Source organism: Armigeres subalbatus, chromosome 1 (assembly GCF_024139115.2).
Source record: "Armigeres subalbatus isolate Guangzhou_Male chromosome 1, GZ_Asu_2, whole genome shotgun sequence".
NCBI lineage: Eukaryota > Metazoa > Arthropoda > Insecta > Diptera > Culicidae > Armigeres > Armigeres subalbatus.
Window position 1 is genome coordinate 219,546,516 of NC_085139.1, and position 25,320 is coordinate 219,571,835.

Below are 25,320 nucleotides of genomic sequence, written 5' to 3' on the forward strand. Positions count from 1 at the left end.
TAATAATTCATGTTTTTAAAGATATTTAGATCGGGTTTCCATGTCTGTTCTCTGTGCTGATGGTTTTTCAATCAAAAAAAAAAAATATTACGAAATATTCACCCGAAACAAAATGTGTTTCACGCTTAAAACCGAAACAAGATCTAGTACAAAAAAAAACTTCTATAAAGCAAACCGCTGCTGCTTCCCGTTATAACTTTAATTGAATCTATCAAATCTGCATAATAACTACATAGTTTATTTTTGATTTTTTAGATTCAGAGTATTTGACAAAGTAATTATTTAATCGTCTATTTTTACTTCTAAATTCGGTTATTGAATTATAATGAACTCTAGAGTGCATAATGCACCAAGAAAAATGAGGTAAAACATAACTTCTTCTTCTTATTGACATTACATCCCCACTGGGAGGAGCTATCCAAGATCAAGAAGGTGGTTGGATCAGGCTGGACCATGCTGAAGGCTGGGTCCGGTCTAGGAATTTTTCGAGTTGAAATTTGTTAGCTGCGATGAAAATTGGAGCGGTGACATGTCCATCAAGGGATGTAATGTAGGAGCAGTCTTGCATGAAGAATCACATTTTCCATATATTTTCATATACTATCCGTCCGGGTTTCCATCTGTCTGGGATTTTACTCTTCGGCAACGGCAAGAGCCCGGAAAGTGATGTCGCATAGCTGTTTAAACGCTACTATATTCCGCGCCGACTGCCAAACGCCGGAAGGCCATTATTACGATTGGTTTAGATATTACTGAAAGCGGATATCATGGATGAGATGATGAAAACGTTGCAAAGTTACAGTTACTAAAATACTGATACATTACCTTCGTGAATTGTCCGATGAAATCAATTTAACAGGCTTTTTACAGATAGGTAGCACAAAGCAATGCACCGAGGCCAGGAAATCCACCGTACGGATCGAATAATAAATAATAACAGATCCAATTTATAGTACACTTTAGGAAAATAGATCAACTTGGAACCACAATATTTTAGTTTACATTTTGGGTCGCAAGTAGAACAACAACCATCAACAGGTCCGATCTGTCAGGTCGCATGAACATGCAAATTGACAGAACGACGAAACATACTAGTCGAAAGTGACATGGTTACTGATTTAAGGTCGCATCGATTAGGTCGAATTTTCGCATAAATTCTCAAAACGACTTAAAATAAAATTTATTAAAAAACAAAATATTTAGCAGTAATAAATGACGATTTTGAATTACAATCCAAAATACCAATTTTTATCAATTTTATGGCGTGCTATCTGAAAGCTTTTGATGCTTTTGTGTTAAATGGCAATTGATTATATTTTAGGAAGTTTTGAACATCGATTACTCTGATTCATGTGAATGACACATAGGACCTATTCAAAAAGCAGTCTAGAAATAAAACTGTTTTCGGTAAAATCTGTTTTAACGTTTTAATAAGCATTTTTAAATTGACGTCCTACATGCCTTTCCGGACTGAAATAAAAAAGCATCACCCCAGTCCTCATTTTGTTTTCGCGCTGCCGTCCAGGGCCAAATTTACATGTGTGCCGCTGCAAATCAACCACCTTTCAAGTTTGTTTTGTCTTCGGCTCGGCTGGTGACGTTTGTCTGTCTGTTTCATTCATCAGTGGCGGCTCTCTCTGGGCGTGCTTTCTCTGACCGTGGGTGAAAAATTTGTGAATATTCGGTGAAAAAATTGTTTTTTCGTGAAAAACTTTGTTGCAAAAGTTGTCGCGAGTGTTACAGCTGTGAAAACAATTAAAAAATGGACGAGGAAATTCCGGAATTGTTGTTTTTCGACACATTTTCGCACGACACATATGAGGTAAAGTTGACTTTTCAAACGTTTGAATATAGGATAGGGATGCTCAAATTGAATTTAATATTTCAGAAATTGAACTTGGATTTGGTGCAGTTTCCGAAGCCGGTTTACATCACCGAAGTGCGCATCATCCCACTGGGTGCAAGAGTCCAGGCGGACTTTCCCGGGGGTGTTCGTTTGGGAGCAACCAATCCATCGCAGTTCAAAATCGAACTGTTTGTGAACGATTTGGGAAAGCCGGGTGCGCCAACGTTCGAGTGCTTGGGAGATTTTGAGTACAACCAAAATAATTGTATTCATTTGGAGTGTGGAAAACCGGATGATGGGAGCCGAAGAATTCCAACGGATGGGTTGGTGTTGAAGGGATTTTACACGACTATTACATTGGCAGTGTACGGCATCCTGACGGCAAACATTGCGGAACCGATTGTATCGCCACGGGAAACGACTCCACAACCGGAGGCTCCGGTGGAGATGGTGGTGGTTGATGTCCCGGGAGGAATTGCTGAGCCGATCGGGGTGGGACAAGAATGGCCGGAAGAGCCACCTACAGTGACGGTGGTGCCAACGGAGGTGTTTGTGCAAAAAGAGTATCCGGAGGCGGATGGAGAGGACATTCCGAAGGATCCGAGGCCTTACGCCAGAAGAGTAGCTGCGTCGGTGGTGGTGGCCAGTCCAGCGGAGCCCAGTTCGCCCAAAATGGACTGCGAGGTGGTTGACAAACGTGGTAAGAGGGTATCACGTTCGACGGAACGACAAATGCACTACGAACCGGGAGTTAGATCAAGGGGAAGGAGCCATGAATATTCCCGGTCACCTAGTTTGTGTAAAGAATACAGCGGTACGGTGCCGAAGCGAGAATGGTCACGCAGCCCGGATTATGCGTCTAACCGTAGAAGAATTCGCAGCAATTCGTATGACCGAGTTAGACGCGGTTCGTCTTACGATTTGGAAAAAGACGACCGTCGGCGGCCAAGGTCGCCGATCGATTCGCCAAGAAGACCGCGTTCCCCAGATCCGATGGATTCATCTAACGACTATGAGGATGACGATTTTAGGCACGGTGGTCCTGGGGTTCACGGAAAGTACGATAAGAGGCCGATTGAAGGTCGTGTTAAAGCTGTTGCAGCGGGAGCTACGGGAAGTCCAGCATCGGCATCGGCTACTCCGGTAGCTTCCCCAGCTTTGGTACCCGAGGAAGATGCTCTGTCCGCTACGGAGCAGTTTGAACCGATTCTGAGTGATGAGGAGATTACGGAGGATTATGATTACGATATGGAATACGAGCCTACTGAGGACTATTATAAGGCATTCAATCCATTCGTGGCGGTGTTGAAGAAGTACGCACCAGACCAAGGTTCGGAAGTGAACCCAACGATTTTGAAACATTTGGAGAATCTGCTCAAAAACAACAAGTACAGTGCTAAAACAACGGCAGATTTCGGAGCAGAAACTGCAGATTTCAAAGAAGGATTTGTCGATTACACAGAGCAATGCGTGCATCTCTTGAATCAAATCTTCGTCCACGCAGAATGCAGAAAGAAGTTTGAAAAGGCGGCCAATGTTTGGATTGAGAATAAAAACGAGGGGGTAGATATTCTGATGAACTGCATAAAATTAGGCCTTGACGTGGATCGTGCCATGACCCAACCACAGCCGGCTTCTAAGCTGCGGCACATGAAGGCCGGTATACGTCTGATCGAATTCCTGGGTTCCACGGATGCTTTCATCAAGGTTATTCTGGAGCAGACAGATTTCAATATTTTCGACAAACTGCTTGGTTTATATGCGCAGAGCTACATGGCCCTCTCGATCAAGCTGATGATCATTCGCTCGATTTATGCGTGCCTGGATACGAAACGCGGCCTAGAATATTTTCTCAGTCCGGAATACAACGGCTACCAGATATTGCTGGATTTGATCCAAGAGAACCCATCGACAAGAATCAGTTTTGCTCTAAAATCGCTGCTGAAGAAGATCAACATGTACGAAAGTCTCGATTTGATTCGCAGCACTGTTACAGACATATACGCCTTTCGGAACGATCCGAATTTCAAGGCCGATCCTTCGATGGTATCCATCCTGGAGAACTGCTTTGGTGAACTAACGAAAGCGCTCACCTGGGATGCCATTGCTTATAGTCAACCGAAGCGTTTCCTCCCGGTGTCGGCCAAGTTCGAAATTCACAAAGACATCAAATCCGCACTGTCCGCCAACCGTAGCTTTGTGGCATTCTTCAGCGTGCACAACCTACTGGAGACGATTATCCTGTTACTGGAGATGAAACTTCCCTGCTCCTCGCTGATAGGAGCGGTGTATGATTTGCTGGCAGCGCTGCTGAAAAATCACCAAAAGTTGCACTTCCTGGCCGACAAAATCGATTCGGTCAATGTGCTGCTCAAGATTCTGTTCCAGCAGTGTCCGATCAATGACGAGACCCACCCGGAGGACCTGCTGCACGATCTGACTCGCGGGCAACTGCTCGGACTGGAGATGGCCTATAAGCTGCAGACCATCTACTACCTGGATGCGATCGGTCACACCAAGGATGATTTGGACAAGCTGGTCGAACATCTGCAGGGTCTATTCTATCTGGCCAACAGCCTTGGCAAACGTTACGTCGTTGAGGTATGTACCTAGTGATTTTTGTTTTATATTTTGAACAAACAAATGTATAGACTTGCACATAACTGATATGGGGCTAACTTTTTCAAAAATTTGTTCGATGCGGGGCCCTCATTAAAGGATTTGTTCTAGCCACGTCCAACTTGTTCTAGCTAAAAATGGTACCTTAGTTGAGGACCTTTTCCTCTAATGAGGGTGTTGAGCAGACCAAAAATCGTCTGATTTACTTTTTCGACAAATCTAAGTATAACAAACTGCACATTAGAGTTATTCAAATTTAGAGTTTTTTGCTTCACGATGCTTAATTTTTTTTTAGCTAATTTGGATGTAATTTGAGTGGGCACGTTTGAAGTTTGTATGAATTGTATGAAGATTACTATGAAAACAGTAACTTTTATGGTAAACCGTTCCCCAACACTTCATATGAGGCTTTAAAAACGTATGAGTATGTCGGCAACATAGGAAATTTTATAAGGAAATAGGCCGCATTTGTTGCGAAACGATTTGATGCTTGCAAGAAAAAGTATTAAGGAAAAACTGAATCGAGAGAAAATCAAACGTAAAAGAATGACATAAATATCAATAATGAGCATTTTTGTTTTTATCACAATGTTGCTTCCAAACGACAAATCGCTTCGCAACAACAACTGCCTTTCAGCTTGAGAAGTAAATTCTATGTAGTCAATGTGTTGTTTAGTTGATTATATTTTAATAGTTCATGGACCACCTCACGGAACGGTATTTTACATAAAGTTCGGTTTTCACAGTAATTTCCATACAAACTTTAAATGACGTGTGCACAATCAAAACACATCCAAATTTGCTAAAAATTTTGGAGGATTATTAAAATGGCAAATGTTATCGTTTAAGCATCGGAGGGCAGTCAAAATTTGAATCACTCTACTGCACATCCTGGTAGGTACATCTTTGAAACCCACCTCAGCCAGCTGGCAAACAACGTCATCATCCACCTCGGCCCCAACCAATCAGATGCCCATCAGCTTTGTTAGAAGTATGATCCGTCGAGTTGAGCTACAACTGGCCTCTAAAATATTTCGCAGATTGTCCCACGTTTGCTTTGCCGTTTTTGAATTCTGGGCCAACCCATAAATGCTTCGGTCAACGTTCAGGCAGATGGTTACCAAAGTTTATTTTGACAAATTTTCGCTTACCTCCGTTTCTTTACGACGATCAGGTTCGCTCCATGATGAGCACTATTTTTGATGTAAACGCCCAAGAAATGTAATTCTCGGATTCACGAAGAACTTACCTCGCGTGTAACGAAACAACCAAACCATTCTCGATTTCTCTTTGAGCACCTCGGCTAGTTGGATCATTTTCATTAATTTAGTTTACATCTAAACCAGGGTTCTCAACCTTTTTCTTTCAAACTTTTGCACTAATTGAGGTACCCCCTCTTGAAAGTAGGCTTCAAGTCTTTTGAAAGAATAATAATTGAAAGGGTTCGTTCAAGGGAGGCTTCCGAGCCTCTTGAAAGGAGCTTCTCAATCTCTTGAAAGTAGGCTCCCTCAGCTTTTGATAAGAGGCTTCTTAGCTTCTTGTAGAGAGGCTTTCGAGTCTCTTGGATGGCGGCTTTTGAGTCACTTAAAAGGAGGCTTCCTTTGCATCTTTAAAGGATGCTTCTGAGCCTATTTAAAGAAGAATTCCGAGGCTTTTGAAAGAAGGCTTTCGAGCCATTTAAAATGAGCCTTTTGAGCATTTCGAAAGAAGGCTTCTGTTCCTCTTAAAAAGAGGCTTCTGAGCCTCTTGAAAGGAGCTTCTGATTTTCTTGAAAATATGCTTCCGCACCTCTTGGTAAGAGGCTTCTGAGCCTCTTGTAGAGAGGCTTCCGAGCAACTTGAACGGTGGCTTTTGGGAAACTTAAAAAGAGGCTTCCTTTGCATCTTTAAGGGGTGCTTCTGAACCTCTTGAAAGTATGCTTTTAACCCCCTTGGAAGAAGTCGAGCTTCTTGAAGGGATGCGTTCGATTCACTTGAAAGTAGGCTTTCGAGACTCTTAAAAGGATCCTTCCTAGCTTTTTGAAAAAATGCTTTCTGCCCTATTAAAAGGAGGCTTCAGAGCCGCGTGAAAGTAAGCTTCCGGCTTGATAGCAGGCGTCCGGGCCTATTGAAAGGAAGCTTTTGAGCCTCTTGAAAGGAGGCTTCCGACCTCTTGAAAGAAGGCTTCCGATCCTCTTAAAAGTCATAAGGTTCGAAAGGAGGCTTCCTATAGCCTCCTGAAATGTGGCTTCCGAGCCTCTTGAAAGGAGGCTTCCGAACCTCTTAAAAGGAGGCTTCCGAGCCTCTTGAAACGAGGCTTCCGAGCCTCTTGATAAGAAACTTCCGAGCCTCTTGAAATAAAGCTTCCGATCCTCTTGAAAAAGGCTTCCGAGCCTCTTAAAATCCGAGCCTCTTGAAAGGAGCTTTTTGAAAAGAACCTTCCGAGCCTCTTGAAAGGAGGCTTCCGAGCTTTTTGAAAGAAGGCTTCCGACTCTCTTAAAACGAGGCATCCGGGCATCTTGCAAGGAAACACAGGTTTCTTGAAAGAAAGCTTTCGAACCTTTCGAAAGAAGGCTTCTGAACATCTTGAAAGGAGGCATTCGTGCTGCTCTGAAGTTAAGCGTAGACAGATGCTTCTAAACCTCTTGCAACGAAGCAACTGGACTTTTCTGAAAAAGCCTACATACCTCTTAAACGGAGGCTTCCAAACCTTTAGATTCTAGATTTTAGTTCAAAAGCATGTTTCTAACATATTGTTCAACATTTTGTTTAAATCAGATAGATTATATAAAAGATTTTTTAAATTTTCTCGTTCGACATTTATCCATTTGATCTATTGTTCCGCAGCCCTTCCTATTCTCAATAAGCTCCGATTAGAATTGTAATACGTCCGCCATTATGCATTTTTATCCGAGGTACCCCCTAGGGCCAGCGAAGGTACCCCCAGGGGTACATGTACCCCAGGTTGAGAACCGCTGCCGGTCTTATCAGCGTCTTTTACATAACACATTTGGTGCGGTGGCAAATCTTTTTTGACCGCAGTTTCTTCTGGAGCCCGTAGTAGGCCCGACTTCCACAGATGATGCGCCTTTGTATTTTATCATTTTGCCCCAGGGGTGCATTTTGGACCGTTCTCCCCTAGGTCGTATTTGTTAAAAATTTGTGTACAGTTCCTGAAGTTTTTGTTTTACTATTTTTGTTAGTGGGTTAGTAATCTTTTTATACGCCAATGTTGATACTAATTCCATCGTGATTTCTATATCTGTTAAGTTTAATGGATGAACTAGCTTTGTTGTTCCTGTTTGAATTTTGCATTTTCCATTCTTTAAGATAACAATGGGATCGTTATTCAAGTGTTTGATTCCTAATTCTTGACAATTTATTCCTATCATAAAGAATATCGCTCCGAATACGATGAGTTTCATCTAGAAGTAATAGAAGATAGCGGAGAAATTGAGTTAGTTATTGTTAGTCGGTTATGATTGTTTAGTTAACGTTTCCTCAATCTTTTAATCTTGTTTTTATGTCTTTTTACATTGTTAGAGTTTACAAAGGTTTTCTGATCTACATTTTTAGCTATGGTTGGGTTAGCCCTTGGTTCGGTTTTAGTTCTAATGTTTGGTATCACGAAAACTTCCTGTTCTTCCTGAATTACTGGTGGGTCCTCTTTTATTGAATTTTTGTTTAAAATTTTCTGCTGAGCCCTTAACATGTTGGTTTTTGCCTCTTCAAACATCTCCTGAGCTTTACCTATTATTTCCTCAGAATTACGAGCATTATTTAAATTGAAAACAATCTCTACTGGTTTGAGTTTTGTACTGGAATGGATGGATTCATTATACAACGCAACTGCCAATTTTATTCTTGATTTCACTCCTAAGTTCTGAAATTTGTGTTTATTTGAATTATAAATTTCTATAATCGTTGAATGTGCCCTTTCAACTTGCCCGTTAGCTTCTGAAGAAGTATTCTAAGCAGCAGCCTAATTGACTCAAAAAATTTCTAAGTTGAACTGAGCGGAATGTTGTCTCGTGATCCGTAACACTTTTCTTTGGTATTGGGTAACCACTAAAATATTTGCTTAAGGCTTTTTGTACATGGGCCAAGTTTTGACGTAGGACTTACGTCTTTCTTTACTATACTGGGTGTCATTTAGATTTTTGGAAATCGAGAGCGTTACGCTGGAAGGGAAGATTTTGAACGTTTATAGCGCCTTTATCTTTCGATGGATTTTTAAGAATTATATATCAATCGACTTGGACACTCTCCACCATTTTGCCTATTTTATTGAAACTTAAGATTATTAACGATTAGCTAATGAGAATTTCAATTCTTGTCAATGCCAGTCAAAATTTCATATGTAACCAATCCGTGCATTCCCTAACACGGACATCAGAATGCGGTATGTCACGGTATGTTCAGGTCTACCGGAAGATTTTCTTTGTGTATAAAATTAGCAATGCCTAGCCGTGTGCGAGTCATTACAATTTGTGACAGAAACGCGTACTGACGTGCTTTTTGCTCGCGCATTTTTCGTTTCGTTCGTTCGTTCGCTGTGTTTATAGAGCGGGCTTGGTAGTCATATGGCTACTGCTTCTGCCTCATACGTAGGAGGTCGTGGGTTCAATCCCAGGTCCGTTCCATTCTCCTACTTTGTATCTTTCTCTTTATTTCTCATGTTCTAGCAATCGCTAGAACTGGAAATGGACTTCCATACCGTTTCCATTACTATTCCTATACCTTCAACTTGAGTATTCTAACAGTAATCTGCTAGAATTGGAAATGAACTATAGAGCTCGTTTCCTACATCCAATTAGAAATTCCATCAGTTACCTTCTCCTAGCTATCACATTGGCAGCTCGTTAACCAAGACGGACCTCTGCCTCTCCAACCTAACCCAGAAATTCCAACAAATTCCGCATGAACTCGTGGCAAGTGCAGAGGTATATTCGGCTTGCAGTGGGCGAGTGATTGCATCATCATTTCCTCCCCCTTCCCTACATTGACTTGCATTCTGACGTGGCAGGCGCCAGTATGACCTAACAAATGAGATCACCAGTACTTGTACATTGAAGATGTGTGCTAGTCCAAAGCAAACATCTGTTGGTTCCCTGTGCAAGAACAGCTGATCTGGTCATAATGGAGTAGCAACTACGAGCAGTCAATCAAGCTCAAGCTCAAGCTCAGTTCGTTCGTTCGCTGTGTTTACCTACACAGCGACAGCATACAGTCACCAGCGGTAGAACTGCCGGTGGGTGGGTCTGCGAATATGCATAAAAGAAGTGGGCGCATTTTTTTGTCATTCTGTGCTTGATGATGGTTGGATGCAGTGGTGTCGGTTGCGATGGATGCAATCGCCCATCGCATCGCTCGGGGTTCACGGCTACAGGCCGATGATGGCTGTGGCAGCGAGGGCAGCGGTGGTGGATGAGGAAGAATAAAACTAGAGAGATTTAGTCTGCTCATCCAGGTGATGGGTTTCATAATCCATATGATCCCGGGATGGGTATGAGTCATGTCATATGACTGACTATATGTTAAGTTATTGCTTGGTACTGAACCACACGTACATTGAAACATGGATATACTATAACAGTTCTGATTCCCTAGAAAAAAAGTACGCTGAAGAAAATAAAAATTCGATTAAAATAATTACTTTCATTTATTTGCAAAAGGCATTAGCAATTAAAAATGCACAATCAGCAATAGTGTTAATATCCATCTTAGATTAGAAAATCTTGCTGTCTTACATGTAATTGTTTTAAAAAGTCCGTAAAAAAAATTTCAGAGGAATATTTTAATAAACTTTATCTTATTTTTTGTTTTTCCTTTTCTGAGACATTGTCGTATTAAACTTGACGGAGACTCGGGATCTGGGATCTAAACGTTAAATAAGGTTTCGTTGACGTCTTCGCCGTACCTCCTCTATTTTAGTATGGTTGCGGCGCCTTGACTTGTTTCTTTTTATTTATTTATCATCAGACTAAGGCCGGAGTGGCCTGTGCTGCACATAAAAGACTTCTCCATTCAGCTCGGTTCAAGGCTGCACTTCGCCAACCACGCAGTCTGCGGAGGGTCCGCAAGTCGTCCTCCACCTGATCGATCCACCTTGCCCGCTTTGCACCTCGCCTTCTTGTTCCCGTCGGATCGTTGTCGAGAACCATTTTCACCGGATTACTGTCCGACATTCTGGCTACGTGCCCGGCCCACCGCAGTCTTCCGATTTTTGCGGTGTGAACGATGGATGGTTCTCCCAACAGCTGATGCAACTCGTGGTTCATTCGCCTCCTCCACGTACCGTCCGCCATCTGCACCCCACCATAGATGGTACGCAACACTTTCCTTTCGAAAACTCCCAGTGCGCGTTGGTCCTCCACGAGCATCGTCCAGGTCTCGTGTCCGTAGAGAACTACCGGTCTTATAAGCGTTTTGTAGATAGTCAGTTTGGTACGGCGGCGAACTCTATTCGATCGGAGCGTCTTGCGGAGTCAAAGTACGTACGATTTCCAGCCACTATGCGTCTCCGAATTTCTCTGCTGGTATCGTTATCGGCGGTCACCAGTGAGCCCAAGTACACGAATTCTTCAACCACCTCGATTTCGTCACCACCGATAGAAACTCGTGGTGGGTGGCTCACATTGACCTCTCTTGAGCCTCTTCCTATCATGTACTTCGTCTTCGACGTGTTGATGACTAGTCCAATCCGTTTAGCTTCGCTTTTCAGTCTGATGTAGGCTTCCTCCATCCTCTCAAAGTTACGTGCCATGATATCAATGTCGTCGGCGAAGCCAAATAACTGGACGGACTTCGTGAAAATCGTACCACTCGTGTCAATCCCTGCCCTTCGTATTACTCCCTCCAAAGCGATGTTGAATAGCAGACACGAAAGACCATCACCTTGCCGTAACCCTCTACGGGTTTCGAAGGGACTCGAGAATGCCCCTGAAACTCGAACTACGCACATCACCCGATCCATCGTCGCCTTGATCAACCGTATCAGTTTATCCGGAAATCCGTTTTCGTGCATTAGCTGCCATAGCTGGTCCCGATCGATTGTATCATATGCGGCTTTGAAGTCGATAAATAGATGATGTGTGGGCACGTTGTATTCGCGGCATTTCTGCAATACCTGACGTATGGCGAACACCTGGTCTGTGGTAGAGCGTTCACCCATAAATCCCGCCTGGTACTGCCCCACGAACTCTCTTGCAATTGGTGTTAGTCGACGGCATAAAATTTGGGAGAGTACCTTGTAGGCGGCGTTCAGCAATGTGATTGCGCGGTAGTTGCTACAATCCAGCTTATCGTTCTTTTTGTACATGGGACACACGACACCTTCCATCCACTCCTGCGGCTGAACCTCATCCTCCCAAACCTTGGTAATCACCCAGTGCAGCGCTCTGGCCAGTGCCTCACCACCGTGTTTAAACAGCTCTCCTGGTAGTTGGTCAACTCCAGGGGCTTTGTTGTTTTTCAGCCGGCCGATCTCCTCCTGGATTTCCTGGAGATTCGGAGCCGGAAGTCGCATGTCCTGCGCGCGTGCTCCTAGGTTCATTACCATACCGCCACCGTTGTCTGCCATATCGCCATTCAGGTGCTCTTCGTAGTGCTGCCGCCACCTTTGGATCACCTCACGCTCGTTCGTAAGAAGGTTCCCGTTTATGTCCTTACACATATCGGGCTGTGGCACGTGGCCCTTACGTGAACGGTTCAACTTCTCATAAAACTTTCGTGCGTTATTAGCGCGGTACAGTTCCTCCGTCTCTTCACGGTCTCGATCTTCCTGCTGGCGCTTTTCCTCCGGAAAATCGAGTTTTGTCTGTTCCGCGCCCGTTTGTATCGTGCCTCGTTCGCCCTCGTGCGGTGTTGCAGCAATCTCGCCCATGCTGCATTCTTTTCCTCAACTAACTGCTCACATTCGCCGTCATACCAGTCGTTTCTCTGATCCGGAGCCACCGTGCCTAGTGCAGCGGTTGCGGTGCTTAGAAATGGCGGATCGAATATCTCTCCAGCCATCTTCAAGAGATGCTGCGCCTAGCTGCTCTTCCGTTGGGAGTGCCACTTCCAGCTGCTGCGCGTAGTCTTGGGCTAGTCTACCGTCTTGTAGCCGCCCAATGTTTAGCCGCGGCGGACGACTCCGACGCGTGTTGATCACCGTCGAGAGTTTTGAGCGCAGACATACTGCGACGAGGTAGTGGTCGGATTCAATATTCGCACTGCGGTAAGTGCGTACGTTCGTGATGTCGGAGAAGAATTTACCGTCGATTAGAACGTGGTCGATTTGGTTTTCCGTTACTTGATTAGGTGATTTCCATGTGGCCTTGTGGATATTCTTACGGGGGAAGAAAGTGCTTCGGACTACCATTCCGCGGGAGGCTGCAAAGTTTATGCATCGTTGGCCGTTGTCGTTCGATACGGTATGCAGACTATCCGGTCCGATGACCGGTCTATACATTTCCTCCTTCCTACCTGAGCGTTCATGTCACCGATAACGATTTTGACGTCCCGCAGTGGGCATCCATCGTATGTCTGCTCCAGCTGCGCATAGAACGCTTCTTTCTCGTCGTCGGATCTCTCTTCGTGTGGGCAGTGCACGTTGATGATGCTATAGTTGAAGAAACGGCCTTTTATCCTCAGCTTGCACACCCTTGCGTTGATTGGCTGCCACCCAATCACGCGTTGGCGCATCTTTCCCAGCACTATGAAGCCGGTTCCCAGCTCGTTGGTGGTGCCACAGCTTTGGTAGAAGGTAGCCGCTCGATGCCCGCTTTTCCACACTTTCTGTCCTGTCCAGCAGATTTCCTGCAGCGCTACGACATCGAAGTTGCGGGGATGTAATTCATCGTAGATTATCCTATCGCAACCTGCGAAGCCCTAGCGACTTGCAGTTCCATGTTCCAAGCTTCCAATCGTGATCCTTTATTCGTCGCCCAGGTCGTTGCCGATTGTATCGAGTCGTATTATCTTCTATGTTGTTCGTAATGGTTTTTAAAGGCGGCTTATTGGGCCTGCGCAAACCTCCTGTCTCGTCGGAGGGCCGTCGTGTCAGGGCTGTTTAGCGCCCACCTAACACCAGGACTTGGGCTTGTGCGCTTTGAGCGGCACACGGTCGCTTTGGCGGAGCCTACTTGCGGATACATGCAGCTTTTATAGAGGTTTAACAGGGCCCACTGTCAAACCCCACCACATCCTAGGCAGGCGCCACAACTCGCAGATGGCCTGGGGAGGGATCGTCAAGCCCTTGGACATAGTCCCTGCTGCCCTGAATTGTTTCTTACTGTTGTGATTTTTTCTGCAGTTAGCACGCATGTTAGCAAAAAGAAGCAACGAAATTAGTGCTGTATTTCTTTGTTTGGAAAACAGGACAGTTCCCTAAAATAGCACATTTTGCCCAAGTCTGGAAGTTTTATAAATAAAATTTTTAAACTTCAAATACTAACATCAAAAAGAAATCTATAGATGCTCTACATTTGCTTGAGTAAATAAGGGCCTTATAGTTAGAAACGAAGCAATTTTAATTATGTATTTAATTATTAGTTTTATTTCCAGAAGTTTTGAATAAACAAATTGCTAATAATTCTACACAGCATGGAAGTTGTCGTTTCCAATATCAATACCTATAATCAAACTCTATAGATCCAAAAGTTAGAAGTTAATTGTAAATACGTTACGTTTATACAAGTCCTACGTCTACTCGCGGTTATGTTGAAAACATTACCCATTGCTCGTTTTTCAAATTTTGATCAGCTGTACGTAGTTTTTAGGTAGCCAGGCGGGTTTTTTGTTCTACTCGGCCGCTCTAGTTTCTTCTGTGAGATGTCCTTTGAGATTAAGGTAGATGAATCAATACGCTCCTCGAACGGTTCGCGCCAGTTGCCGACCTTCCTGGTCTGAGTTACGTGTCGCTTTACCGTTTGTCCACGATCGTTCTGTAGGAACAGGTTCCCGTTGTCCTGTTTCAAAACAGTGTACTTTTCTGGATCGAACCTGCTTTCTCCCTTAGACCGAGACATGCGCTCAATGATGACTGTGTCTCCAGGTTTGATGCAACTTGCTCGCGCTCCTCTTTTGGAGTCTTCACGTTCTTTAGAGTTTAGTTGTTCGGGTTGATCCTTGGGGTTGAAGAGCTCAGCGTCGTATTGGGTCTTCTCGGAACGCAATAGAGGAGTCTACGCTTAATTTTCGGCCCAACATGACCTCCTCCGGGGGAACACCGGTAACGGAATGAGCTGCGGCGTTGTGCGCATTCACGGCAGCCTGAAGCTCTTCTTTAAAGCATAACCCATTACTAACTGCTGATGCCATCGCTTTGTTCACGAGCTTCATATAATTTTCAACGAGCCCATTCTGTTGTGGGAATAGGGGAGTTGAAAATATTGTCTCAATGCCACGGTCAGCACAGTACTTCTTATATTCGTCCCCATTGAATGGTGGTCCGTTGTCGGATCGAATGTGTTTCGGGAAGCCTTCACGGGCGAAGATTTCCTCTAAAACTTGCTTGGTTTGGTCAAAGCTTGTTGACTTTACAGGACGGGCGATTAAGAACCTATCAAAAAGAAAGACATGTATAGGGAAAAAAAATCAATATCAAAGTCTTACCTGGATCGGTAATCAACCATAAGCAGAATAGAAATACCTCCATACCGGGCGTATGGGACATTAAAGTCCAAAGCGATTGTTTCCCAAACAGTTTAGGGTGCAAAAATCCGTTTCATTGGGGTAGGTTTCTCTGGGCGGCCGTTAGTAGCGCAAGTTTTGCATGTCTTAACCCATTCTTCAGCATCAGTACCAATGCCAGGCCACCAAACGCGCTCCCTCAAAATGCTCTTCAACTTAGCGGTCATCGGGTGTCCATCGTGGGCTAAGTTTAGAGTCTTTTGACGCAATTCAGATGGGACCACCGCGCATCCGTTTTTAATCAGAATTCCATTATGTACTGATAAGTCATTAGACACGTTTTTAAACCGTCTAAGGTTCTCTGGCCAGGCATTCGTCTCCAGTGCATCCATTACACTTTGAAGTATCTGATCTTTGGCCGTTTCTTTCCGTATTTCCTCTTCAGTTAAAAAAAACGTATTGAATTTGCCTCAAGAGTTGCAATTTGCCATGGGCTGCGTTCCTCGTCAAATGGTTCATCGCGTCCTGTATTACAATCGAGATGAAGGGTCAGCGATGTTATCTCGACCGCGTATGTATTCAACGTCGTAGCTGTAAGGGCTGAGACGCAGTGCCCAACAATCGGCTCTTATTAAGGCTCTTCTTGAGTTTTCTCGAGACCGGTTCAAAATAATAGCAACGCCTAGCACGTCAGTGACGACCTAGGAGGAAAAACGAAAAGTGCTGCACAGCCCACACGGTTACCAGGGCTTTCCGCTGATTCTGAGCGTACCGTTTCCAGTGTCAGTGAGGGACTTGGACGCGAAGCTGATGATGCGGGGAGAACGGGTTGTGCCTTCTTGTATTAGGACAGCACCAAGAGCATTGGGCGATGCATCCGTATACAGGATAGTACGTTCACTTTCAGAAAAGTAACCCAATGCTGTCGTACAATTCGTAATCCTGTTCTTGATCATTTCGAAAGCCGCAAGTTGTTCTGGACCCCAGCACCAGCTTTTGGCAGTAGTAGCTTGCCAAAGAGTGCTCGAAATATTGGCGAAGTCCTTGATGTAGGGACTGATAAATGAAGCTAGTCCTAGAAAACTTTTAAGTTCCGATATACTGGACGGCGGTCGGAACCTCCTAATTGATTTCACCTTCGCATCGTCCACGTGGAATCCGTCCTTATCAAGTCCATGGCCTAGGAATATGACAAATTCCTTCTCGAACTCGCACTTTGCCTCGTTAAGAGTTAGGTTGTTAGCTCGAAGAATTTTCAACACTTCACCTGTGGTAGCTTTGAGTTTTTCCAGCTTGTCTGCAAAAATCAACACATCATCAATGTAGATGACAATGTTATCGATTCCTTCCAATGAACGGCACATTTCTCGCTGAAAAATTTCAGGGGCGCAGTTGACCCCGAACATTAGGCGATAATGAACCGGTACATGCCATTTTCCGTCAGAAACGTCGTCAGATCGCGCGATTCTTTGCACAGCTCGAGGTGATAGTAAGCATTACTGAGGTCTAGTTTTGAAAAATACCTCGCTCCATCAAGTTTTACCTTAAGTTCGTCGATTAAAGGCATGCGAAAGTACTCTCTTTGTATTGCCTTGTTAGGAGCCCGCATGTTCACGACCAATCTGAAGTCGTTTTTACCCTTGGGTACAGCAGACATTCCGCTAATCCACTCGGGTGCTTTCAAAACGCGTTCGATGATACCTTGAGCTTCCATATCTTCAAGGCGTGCTCTGGCTGCTTCACGGTACGCCGCCGGGACGTTGTAGTAGGCGTTTTTTCGGGTGGGACGGATCTGTCAATGCTAAACTTAACCCGAACTCCGGGCATCTTTGGAAATAGCGCAGAGGTGGGCACTTCACAGCTGTTAACTGAAAGGCCAACTTTCAGCAATTTCAATTCGCTTGCTGTTCGCCGCCCAAGCAATGATCGACGACCTTCTTCCACAACCAGGAACTTTGCAGTTACCACTGGTTTGGGTGCTCCCATGACTTCAACCTCAGCTCTGAAAGCGCACCGTATTACTATAGGAGCATCCGTCGCGTATGCACGAATTTCCTTGGCTACGGAATGATCAATTAGTTCTAATTTAGCATGTCCGCTTCGAAATTCTTTTTCTAGGCGATTCCAATCGGCGCCACCAACGATATTCACATCGGCGCCAGAATCAACGAGAAAGTTTAGTGGGGTGGAAGAGCTGAGACGGCAACTGACGATTACGTCGCTCAGTGATAAAACAGCAATTATTTGCTAGAATTAAGGGAAAAGAGAGTGATGAAAGTAGTTTTATAAAGCGTTTTCGAATGTTCAAATATAAGCGGTTTAACTATAATGTTACGATCTTGAGCATAACAAGATTCCGCTAACGATTGAGTTTATTTCTCTGATATATGTATTTACAATAAATTCATACCTGTTCATCATAAGAATCTTTCGCCCATCTGCGTGGAAGATCATCCAACTTATTTTCGCGTGGTCTGTCCATGATGCTATTGATGCCAGTGTTCTTCGACTGTCTTCGGCATGTACCTGCAAAGTGTCCAATTCGTCCGCAGGTGTTACACTTTTTGTCCAATGCCGGACATGTCTTTTTCTTGTGGAATGTGAATCCACATCTCCAACAGCGTGTATTATGCCCCTCGCGATCGGGCTTCTTTCCACCAGTATCACGAGCCTCCTCGGTTCTGCGTGTTTTCGAGAAAATCTTCTCACGACTCCGCTCTCGTTTCCTGTTAATAGCATGGACATTGGATCTTTCCATACTTTGCTGGCCCGCTTCATAAGCTTCGACCCTTGTGCCTGCTTGTACTATATAACTAGCATCGTAACCGTAAGTTCTAACAGCCATTGTCATCTGTTTCGCATGCATTTGAGTAATTGAGCTGTTGCGAAACGGACTTGGTCGGCGGGACTGTAATCACACAGTCGAGCCTTTTGAATCAGTCTGGCATGGAACGTAACGATAGATTCCCCCGCAGCTTGGTGCATAGCTTGGAACGCCTCGTGTTCAGCTGCCGTGTCGGTCATTGACCTAAAATAGTTATTTATTCCCGTTACAAGCTTTGAGTAGCACCTTGGGTCACGATAATTCGGTTGCAGATCCGCTGCACTCATAATGTCCTGCAAGTTTTTTCCAACCGACAAGTACAATAGCTTTGCCCTATCTGCGGACCCAGTGAAAGTGGACAACGATGTGGCAATCTCGAAGTTTTCAATAAAACCGGAACGTCTTTTGGGAACTTGGGAATGAGGTCCCAACGAATATTTGTCCCTCTATCCGTGAACCCGGATCCAGAGGATGGTTCCAACTCACTCATCTTGCTTTCGTCTGCCTTGTCAGTCGTCGCGAGAGTTTCTGACGAATGATGACCCATGAATTTTTCCAACATTTTTTCCAAACGAAGTAATCTTCCATTCATATCGCCAGTTGCACACGGTGCTGTAACGTCAGCTTCCACTGTTTCGTGGGCAGCTACTTCCAGATCGTCTATGTCAACTGATCCTGCGTCGCTCCGAGCGTCACTCGCATCGCTCTGATTATCGCTTTCGTATGCGCCATCGTTACCTAACGGGGCCAGCACGTATTTTCCTTCGGTAGTCATACTTTGAAATCTGCGAAGGAATATAAAAAGCGGATAGATGCGGGAATGCTCGTTTTTCTCTTTTTTTTTTGTGTTTTGCACGTTTTGCAATTATTCATATGAAGCATGGTGGTCCTCCAGACACACCTTGAGGCGTCATTGCCACAATCGGGAATATTTGTGCAAAAAATTCAAATAATCCTTTTTTTTTTCAAGCAAAGCATGATGGTCTTCAAGACACATCTTGAGGCGTCATTGCCACTAAACGGAATATTTGCGCAGTAATACAAATATCCTTGTTACTATCAAGTAACGCATGGTGGTCCTCCAGACACACCTTGTGGCGTCGTTGCCACAAATCGGTGTATTTGCGCAATGGTGAAAATATTCTTTTGCTATCAAACAAAGCATGGTGGTTTTCCATACCCACATTGATTCAAATTTTCGTATTGCTATTCAGCAGCATCTGCATGGTGGTGTTCCAGCATGGTTGGAAAAAATTAAAGGAATGAAATATAACGTACAGAACAGGAGCTTATTCAGCCACTTTTCACACTTCCACCATTCTTTAACTGTTACAAAAATAGCTAATTTCTTTTTAAAGCACAGGAGTGAAAAAAAATGCAAGTCTTTGAAGATTCCAGTATTATTCTGGCAGGATCGCCAATGTGGGATCAGCCATTTGCTGTTGTATATAATTGACGAGGAATTACTTACCCAAGCGTGTGCTTCCGTGGACGGTTACGATGGTGAATGCTGACGCGTGTGTGCCGCGCATGGCCTACTTCGATGTCGACGGTCGTCGCATGATGGCATGCTTTGTGAGTGCTTGTCGTGAGTGAAGCCAACACGTGGTTGGATGCTATACGCGATAGATATCCGCTTAAGGTAAATGTATACCACACAGAATCTTAGGCATTAACTTAAACTGTAGTAAAATTTGTTTGTAGAAACACACGTTCTCTTAGAACTCGTGTGATTTCTCAGAACAGCAATTCTCTTAGAACTTTGCCAATTCTGTTTGGGAGGTAGCTTCTCTTAGAACTGCCACTTTCCCGGTGATAAACTAAATCAAACACTGTTCAATTATGATTTACCACGATGAAATTAAACTCTCTCTTAGAACGGTTCAATTTCAGATTGGTAAATGGAACTTGGATATGAGTTGTTCACGTCTCTCTAAGAACGCGCGAAGTACACCATAGAGCACAAATTTCACTTACCTTGTTTTGCTGTCGTGGGGGGTCGCGGTTCTCTGTGGTCCGTGTCGCGCGGTGAGGCCTCAACCCCAGTACACCCTCGATGACACCAGATACTTTCACTTCACTGCACAGTAAAATTACTCGCGGACCTACTCTAGGATTTAAGAATCCTAATAAACACTGTTTTTCACGCACGGGCACAGATACCGGACGGCTGCGCCAATAATATGTGCTGGGAACGGTTCGGGCTTTAAAAAAAACACTAACGTGACATTTATTCATTAAACGGATTGCAATATTGAATACTAGAACTTAACACCTAGATGTCGCTGAATTACAAAAGAGAACGCGTGGTCGATCGATTGCACCTTTTATATTATTGAACTGCTGATGATGCAGATTCCTTGGTGACCGGATGTTTATAGCTGATGTAGCAATGAATCGATGGTTGGCCTGGATGTAACTATATATTTTTATGTTACGTAACATCAAGATATACCCCCCCCCCCCTATGTAACAACCCGTAACGTAACCGTAACCGTAACCGTAAAGTAACCCCCTCCCCCCCTACAAGCGTTACGTAATAAATGGATGTCGCCCAACCCGATTGGGCTGCACCTTTGAGTTTTTTTATATAACGTATATCAGATTGAACTGTACTTTTTTGTAGTTCCCGAGCAATTCTTTCCAATCCCGTTATTTAGTGGCCACCCGTTATGTGCAATGTGGCGATAGCTTCGAAACTGACTTTTTTGCACACGTCTTTCTCGTCTCTCGTAACTGGCAGGGTTTCGCTTCGTTTTTAATTAGACGCATTTCAAGCAATATCGAGTACTGTCCGAATAGCATCCACCGTCGATACTCCTCTGCGAAATTCAAATAGTGCATTATTGGTAGTTAGTGCTTGCCGCTTCGTACATTTCGGCCACCTGTTGGGGATAATCCTGCCCAGGAGTGTGTCAGGCGTATAATGGGTCTATAAGAGGCCGACTTGCCCGCTGTCTTTGGCATCAACACCAATTTAGGGATTTTTCTATTTTCTGTAAAGCTGTCTTGGTCCTTCGGTTTATATGGAAATAACGTTTTACTAAACAATTTATTTAGTTTAAACATTTTTCAATTAAATATCCCTCAAGCTGTCATGCCGATGTCCATTTTGGTTGAATCCTGCACCGGTTTTTGGCCAACTTAGTGCCTAATTTGGCCAACCCTGAAAAATACATATTTTTCCAATATAATCGATCAGTTTAAAGCAGCGTTGAAGCGTGAGGGATATATCTCTTGTTGGAACTAATAAAACCCTTGCGAATTGCTTTATTTTTGGAGTTATTCGCAAAATTGGCCAAATTAGGAACATGGCCAAAACCGGTACAGTTCCCCTATTAATATAATTCATATTTTTTTCAAGGTACTCACCATGGACGGAAATTTGAAGTTGTTCCTGGACTTGATCGAATGCGAAAAGCGAGCCCTCATGAAAGAAGGCTCTCCCGGAATCAAGCATAAATCGCCGATCTTGAGCTATAGCGTAGATTTAGTGGACTGTGCCGTCCGACACTGCCCAAAAGTTGGTTATCTGGTGCGCCACGGTGAGACGTTGTTGAACTTAGTGAAGCAGCACGAACAGTTTGAGTCATCTGTGAGCGCCATGCTCCAGGAAATGGCCGTCTACCTGAAGCCGCTGGAAATTAACGAACTGTTCGCCAACGAAGACATCAACCCTCTGGTGGAGTTGATGAAGCGCAGCGTGGAGTTCATAACGACGTTCCCCGGGGATCTGGTTATGGCGTTGCGTCTGTTGCGTTACTTTGGAATACCGGAATTCGACGGACAAGGACAACCGAGTCACATTGAACTCAAGTACAAATACACGATCTTGCAGTTCTATTCAGCTGATGGGAAGACTCTGCTGATTTCGATTCTGGAGAAACTCAACACTTACTTTGACCAGCCGGCAATTCATGCTTCGAGTCTGGTTAGCATGCAGGGCGTCCTGCTCACACAGATCCTTACTCCCTTGATCCAAGTGCTTCGCAAAGTGATGACTTACCTGATCGAGTGTCGCAATACAGAGTTCAAGGATCTGACCGTGATCGAGCCGCTTCTCCGCACGTACGCCCTCATGCAAAGTGTCCCACCAACAGCTATGGCCATCAACGACGCCCGCGAAATTCAGAAGGATATCATCAAAATTCTCCTGTCGTTCACCCAGCCGACCCCAATGGACGGTCTCGATACCAACAACATCCACAAAAGTCTGTGGACCCAGATGGTTGGTGAATTGATCAAGTTTATTCTTTTTGGACCTAATTACTTCATACCGGGGTTGCTTGTGTTTTCCGAGCTTCTTCCGTTGCCTCTCCCGATCCAATGTCGCCAGGAGCTGACCCCCATTGAAATCAATAAGATGGTCAACGAGAGGCAGTTGTGGTCCGCTCACCTACACCCTCAAAGCCCTGCCATCACCGAGATGATCCAGACCATCTGCCCATCCAGCTACACACCTTTGTTGGTCATCTTCAGTCGCGTTTGTCTGCAACTGTCGGACCTCGCTCCGAACATGACCCTTCTTATCTCGAAAGCGATCACCGACCTGATTGTGCAGGAGCCGCTGCTTTCGGGCAATCTGGCCAGCACTTCTCATGCGCGACTGTTCAGCTTCCTGGGCAGCCTTGTTTGTCACGCATCGGTTAAGGTATCCGTACTGTCCATCCTGTCCGGACGCATCATGGAATTGATGACCAACATCCTGTTGAATCCGGGTCAAACACCGGCCCACCACCAGACCCAGGAGAACATCTACATGGTGTTCCAGAATTTGCTGGACTCGGAGTTCGCGATGATGTTTGGGAACATTGCGCCGATGATGCAGCTGGCTTGCTCACTGCCTCCGAAGGAGATCATCGAAAGTTGCTGCGCCACCATTGCGGAGAACATTTCCAGCGAAGAGGTGGGAGCTGGTGTGCTGACGGCAGCTCTGCGCACCATGCTGCTGTTGACTGAGCATGAGTAAGTTTTTTTTTCTTTTTACATATTTTGATACGCAAAAATTCCGCTGCTTTTATAAAACACAAATCAATTCCTATCATTCCCAGCATCACCTTCACCACCTTGATCGCAGCGATGGAAAAACGCAAGGACCCCATCATGGCCATCGTTCAGAAGTTTGCCGACAAGGCCCGCGAAAATCCTGACACGTACCGCCAGATCTTCATCCTGCTGGGAGAATTTTGGCGCTCACTCATCTTGGTCGATGAGTCCTCGCTGGTGGGATTCAACCTACCGAAAAGAACCGTCAAGCTCACGCCCGAACAACTGGCCTCGCTCGTGTTTCTTCCATCCCGCAAAGAGGGCCAAGAGGTGTCCCCTGCGGACGCTCCGGATTGCACTGCCATGTTGAAGGAGCTTCTCGTGTTCTTCAAAAACGATACGAAACCGAATGATCCAATCGAGCCGGAGGTGGACGATGGTTCGCAATCCGTTCCGCCGATTGCCATCACCGCTGATACACTCGAAGAGAATATTCTCTATCTGATGGATCAGTTGAAGCATGTAGCTCCCGGTGTGATGGAAACCCAATTTGATTTTGGCGTCATCGAACCGCTTCCGCAGGCCGAAGGCATCGTAACCCAATACGGTTCCCGAAACGTGTTCATCGTCAGCGAGGAGTATGAAGACCAGCTCAAGGCCAGCTATTGGTTGAGTTTCTCGCCTTGTGAGGACGACCTTGAACGGGAACAGGTCCCGTGCGATTTGAATGAGCTGGCAATGAGTTGCCTCAGCGGGGACATCAATCTAACATCCGATTGCAAGCGGTTGCTCCATTTGTCTGCCTCCCCGCACTCGAATCGTGATCGTGTGGCTACGGCTCCATGCTTCCGTACTCGACGTGTCGAAGTCGAACCCAGCACTGGAAGACCGGAGAAGAAGATTTTCGGTGAGTTTGGATTTCCTCGAAATAATTTCACTTGAATAATTTAATTGTCTTTTGCAGCAACTCCGTTGCGAGGCCGCGGATTTACTCGTGCGCCCATAACGCGCAGTGATTTGTTCCGGTCACGTCCACCGAACACGTCACGTCCTCCGTCTCTTCACGTGGACGACTTCTTGGCACTTGAAACATGCGGCGCACAACCAACTGGTCCCACAGGCTACAACAAGCTTTCTCGAGACATTATCACAATCCGCGGAAGCGGTCGAGGACGTGGACGTTCGTTCTCGGATCGTGGTCGTTCGGGATCCGGTTCCGGCTGGGGACCAGGTGGAGGTGGCGGTGGGGGCGGTAGTGGCTGGTCAGGAGGACACGATGGTCCGTCCGGATCGGGAAGCGGTAAGCACTTTGGGAGTGGTGGTGGCGGTGGCGGAGGCCACAGTCATTATCGTGAGCCATCGCAGAATCATTTCGGGGCGCCACATGTCCGATCCCGCTCCGGTCGTGGATTCAATCGGTATGGTGGTCGGCCCTATTCTCGACCGATTTAGAACTTCAAGAAGTTTGATGCTTAGTGGCATAGTACTGTCGGTAAGTAAAGTGAACTGATTTCAAAGGAGGACGAGAATATTTTCTTCAATTTTTTGTAGGACGTGTTTATTAGTAATAGCATGTCGCATTACGCATTTAGATACATTATTACAATACGGCTTCTTATATTTAAACTTCTCCAAATAAAAATAAAAATCGATACATTTGTTTTGCAATTAGGAAAAATAATAGTTATTTTGAATCAAATATGACAGAAAAGAAAATTCCGAGTTAGAAATTTCAGGACTAATATGTATGTTATTTATTTTCTCAGACTAAGGCCGGAGTGGCCTGTGCAGTGCATAAAAGTCTTCTCAATTCAGCTCGGTCTATGGCTGCACGTAGCCAACCATGTAGGATGCGGTGGGTCCCCAGATCATTTTCCCCCTAATCAGTCCACACTTCTCGCTGTGCACTTTTGCCTTCTTATGTCCGTCGGATAATTTTCATCAGGTAATTGTCCGACATTCTGGTTACATGCCCGGTCCACCGAAGTCTTCGTCGGCGAACCCAAATAGCTGAATGGATTTCGTAAAAATCATACCACTCGTGTCGATTCCTGCCCTTCCAAATTCTCCCTCCAAAGTGATGTTGAATAACCTTTACGTAACCCTCTGCGTTTCGAAGGGACTCGAGAATGCCCCTGAAACGGAGTCACCCGATACATCGCATCGTCGCCTTGATCAACTGTATCAGTTTATACGGAAATCTGTTTCCGTGCATTAGCTGCCATAGCTGGTCCCGATTGTATTATATCCGTGGTAGAGCGTTCACCCATAAATTCTGACTGGTACTGCCCCACAAACTCTCTTTGAATTGGTGTTAGTCGGCGGCATAAAATTTGGGAGAGTACCTTGTAGCCGCGGCGTTCAGCAATCTGATTGTTGCTACAATTCAGCTTATCGCCCTTTTTGTAGATGGGACACACGACACCTTCCATCCACTCCTGCGGCAGAAC

General features: G+C 45.0%; 1 protein-coding gene across 1 annotated transcript; it reads left to right on the forward strand.

The window, feature by feature from the left end:
• Positions 1-1,598: 1,598 nt before the first annotated feature.
• LOC134205784 (protein virilizer) lies at positions 1,599-24,551 on the forward strand. Its single transcript, XM_062681377.1, has 5 exons — positions 1,599-1,822; positions 1,889-4,447; positions 21,249-22,849; positions 22,936-23,777; positions 23,835-24,551. Exons 1-5 carry the CDS (start codon positions 1,763-1,765, stop codon positions 24,320-24,322), a joined length of 5,550 nt encoding a protein of 1,849 aa, XP_062537361.1. The 5' UTR covers positions 1,599-1,762; the 3' UTR covers positions 24,323-24,551.
• Positions 24,552-25,320: the final 769 nt, after the last annotated feature.

Coding starts and splice junctions, on each gene's coding strand:
- LOC134205784 (XM_062681377.1), top strand. CDS start 1,763: ATGGACGAGGAAATTCCGGAATTGTTGTTTTTCGACACATTTTCGCAC. Junction 1,823..1,888: donor TTTCGCACGACACATATGAG/GTAAAGTTGACT, acceptor TTAATATTTCAG/AAATTGAACTTGGATTTGGT. Junction 23,778..23,834: donor ACCGGAGAAGAAGATTTTCG/GTGAGTTTGGAT, acceptor TGTCTTTTGCAG/CAACTCCGTTGCGAGGCCGC.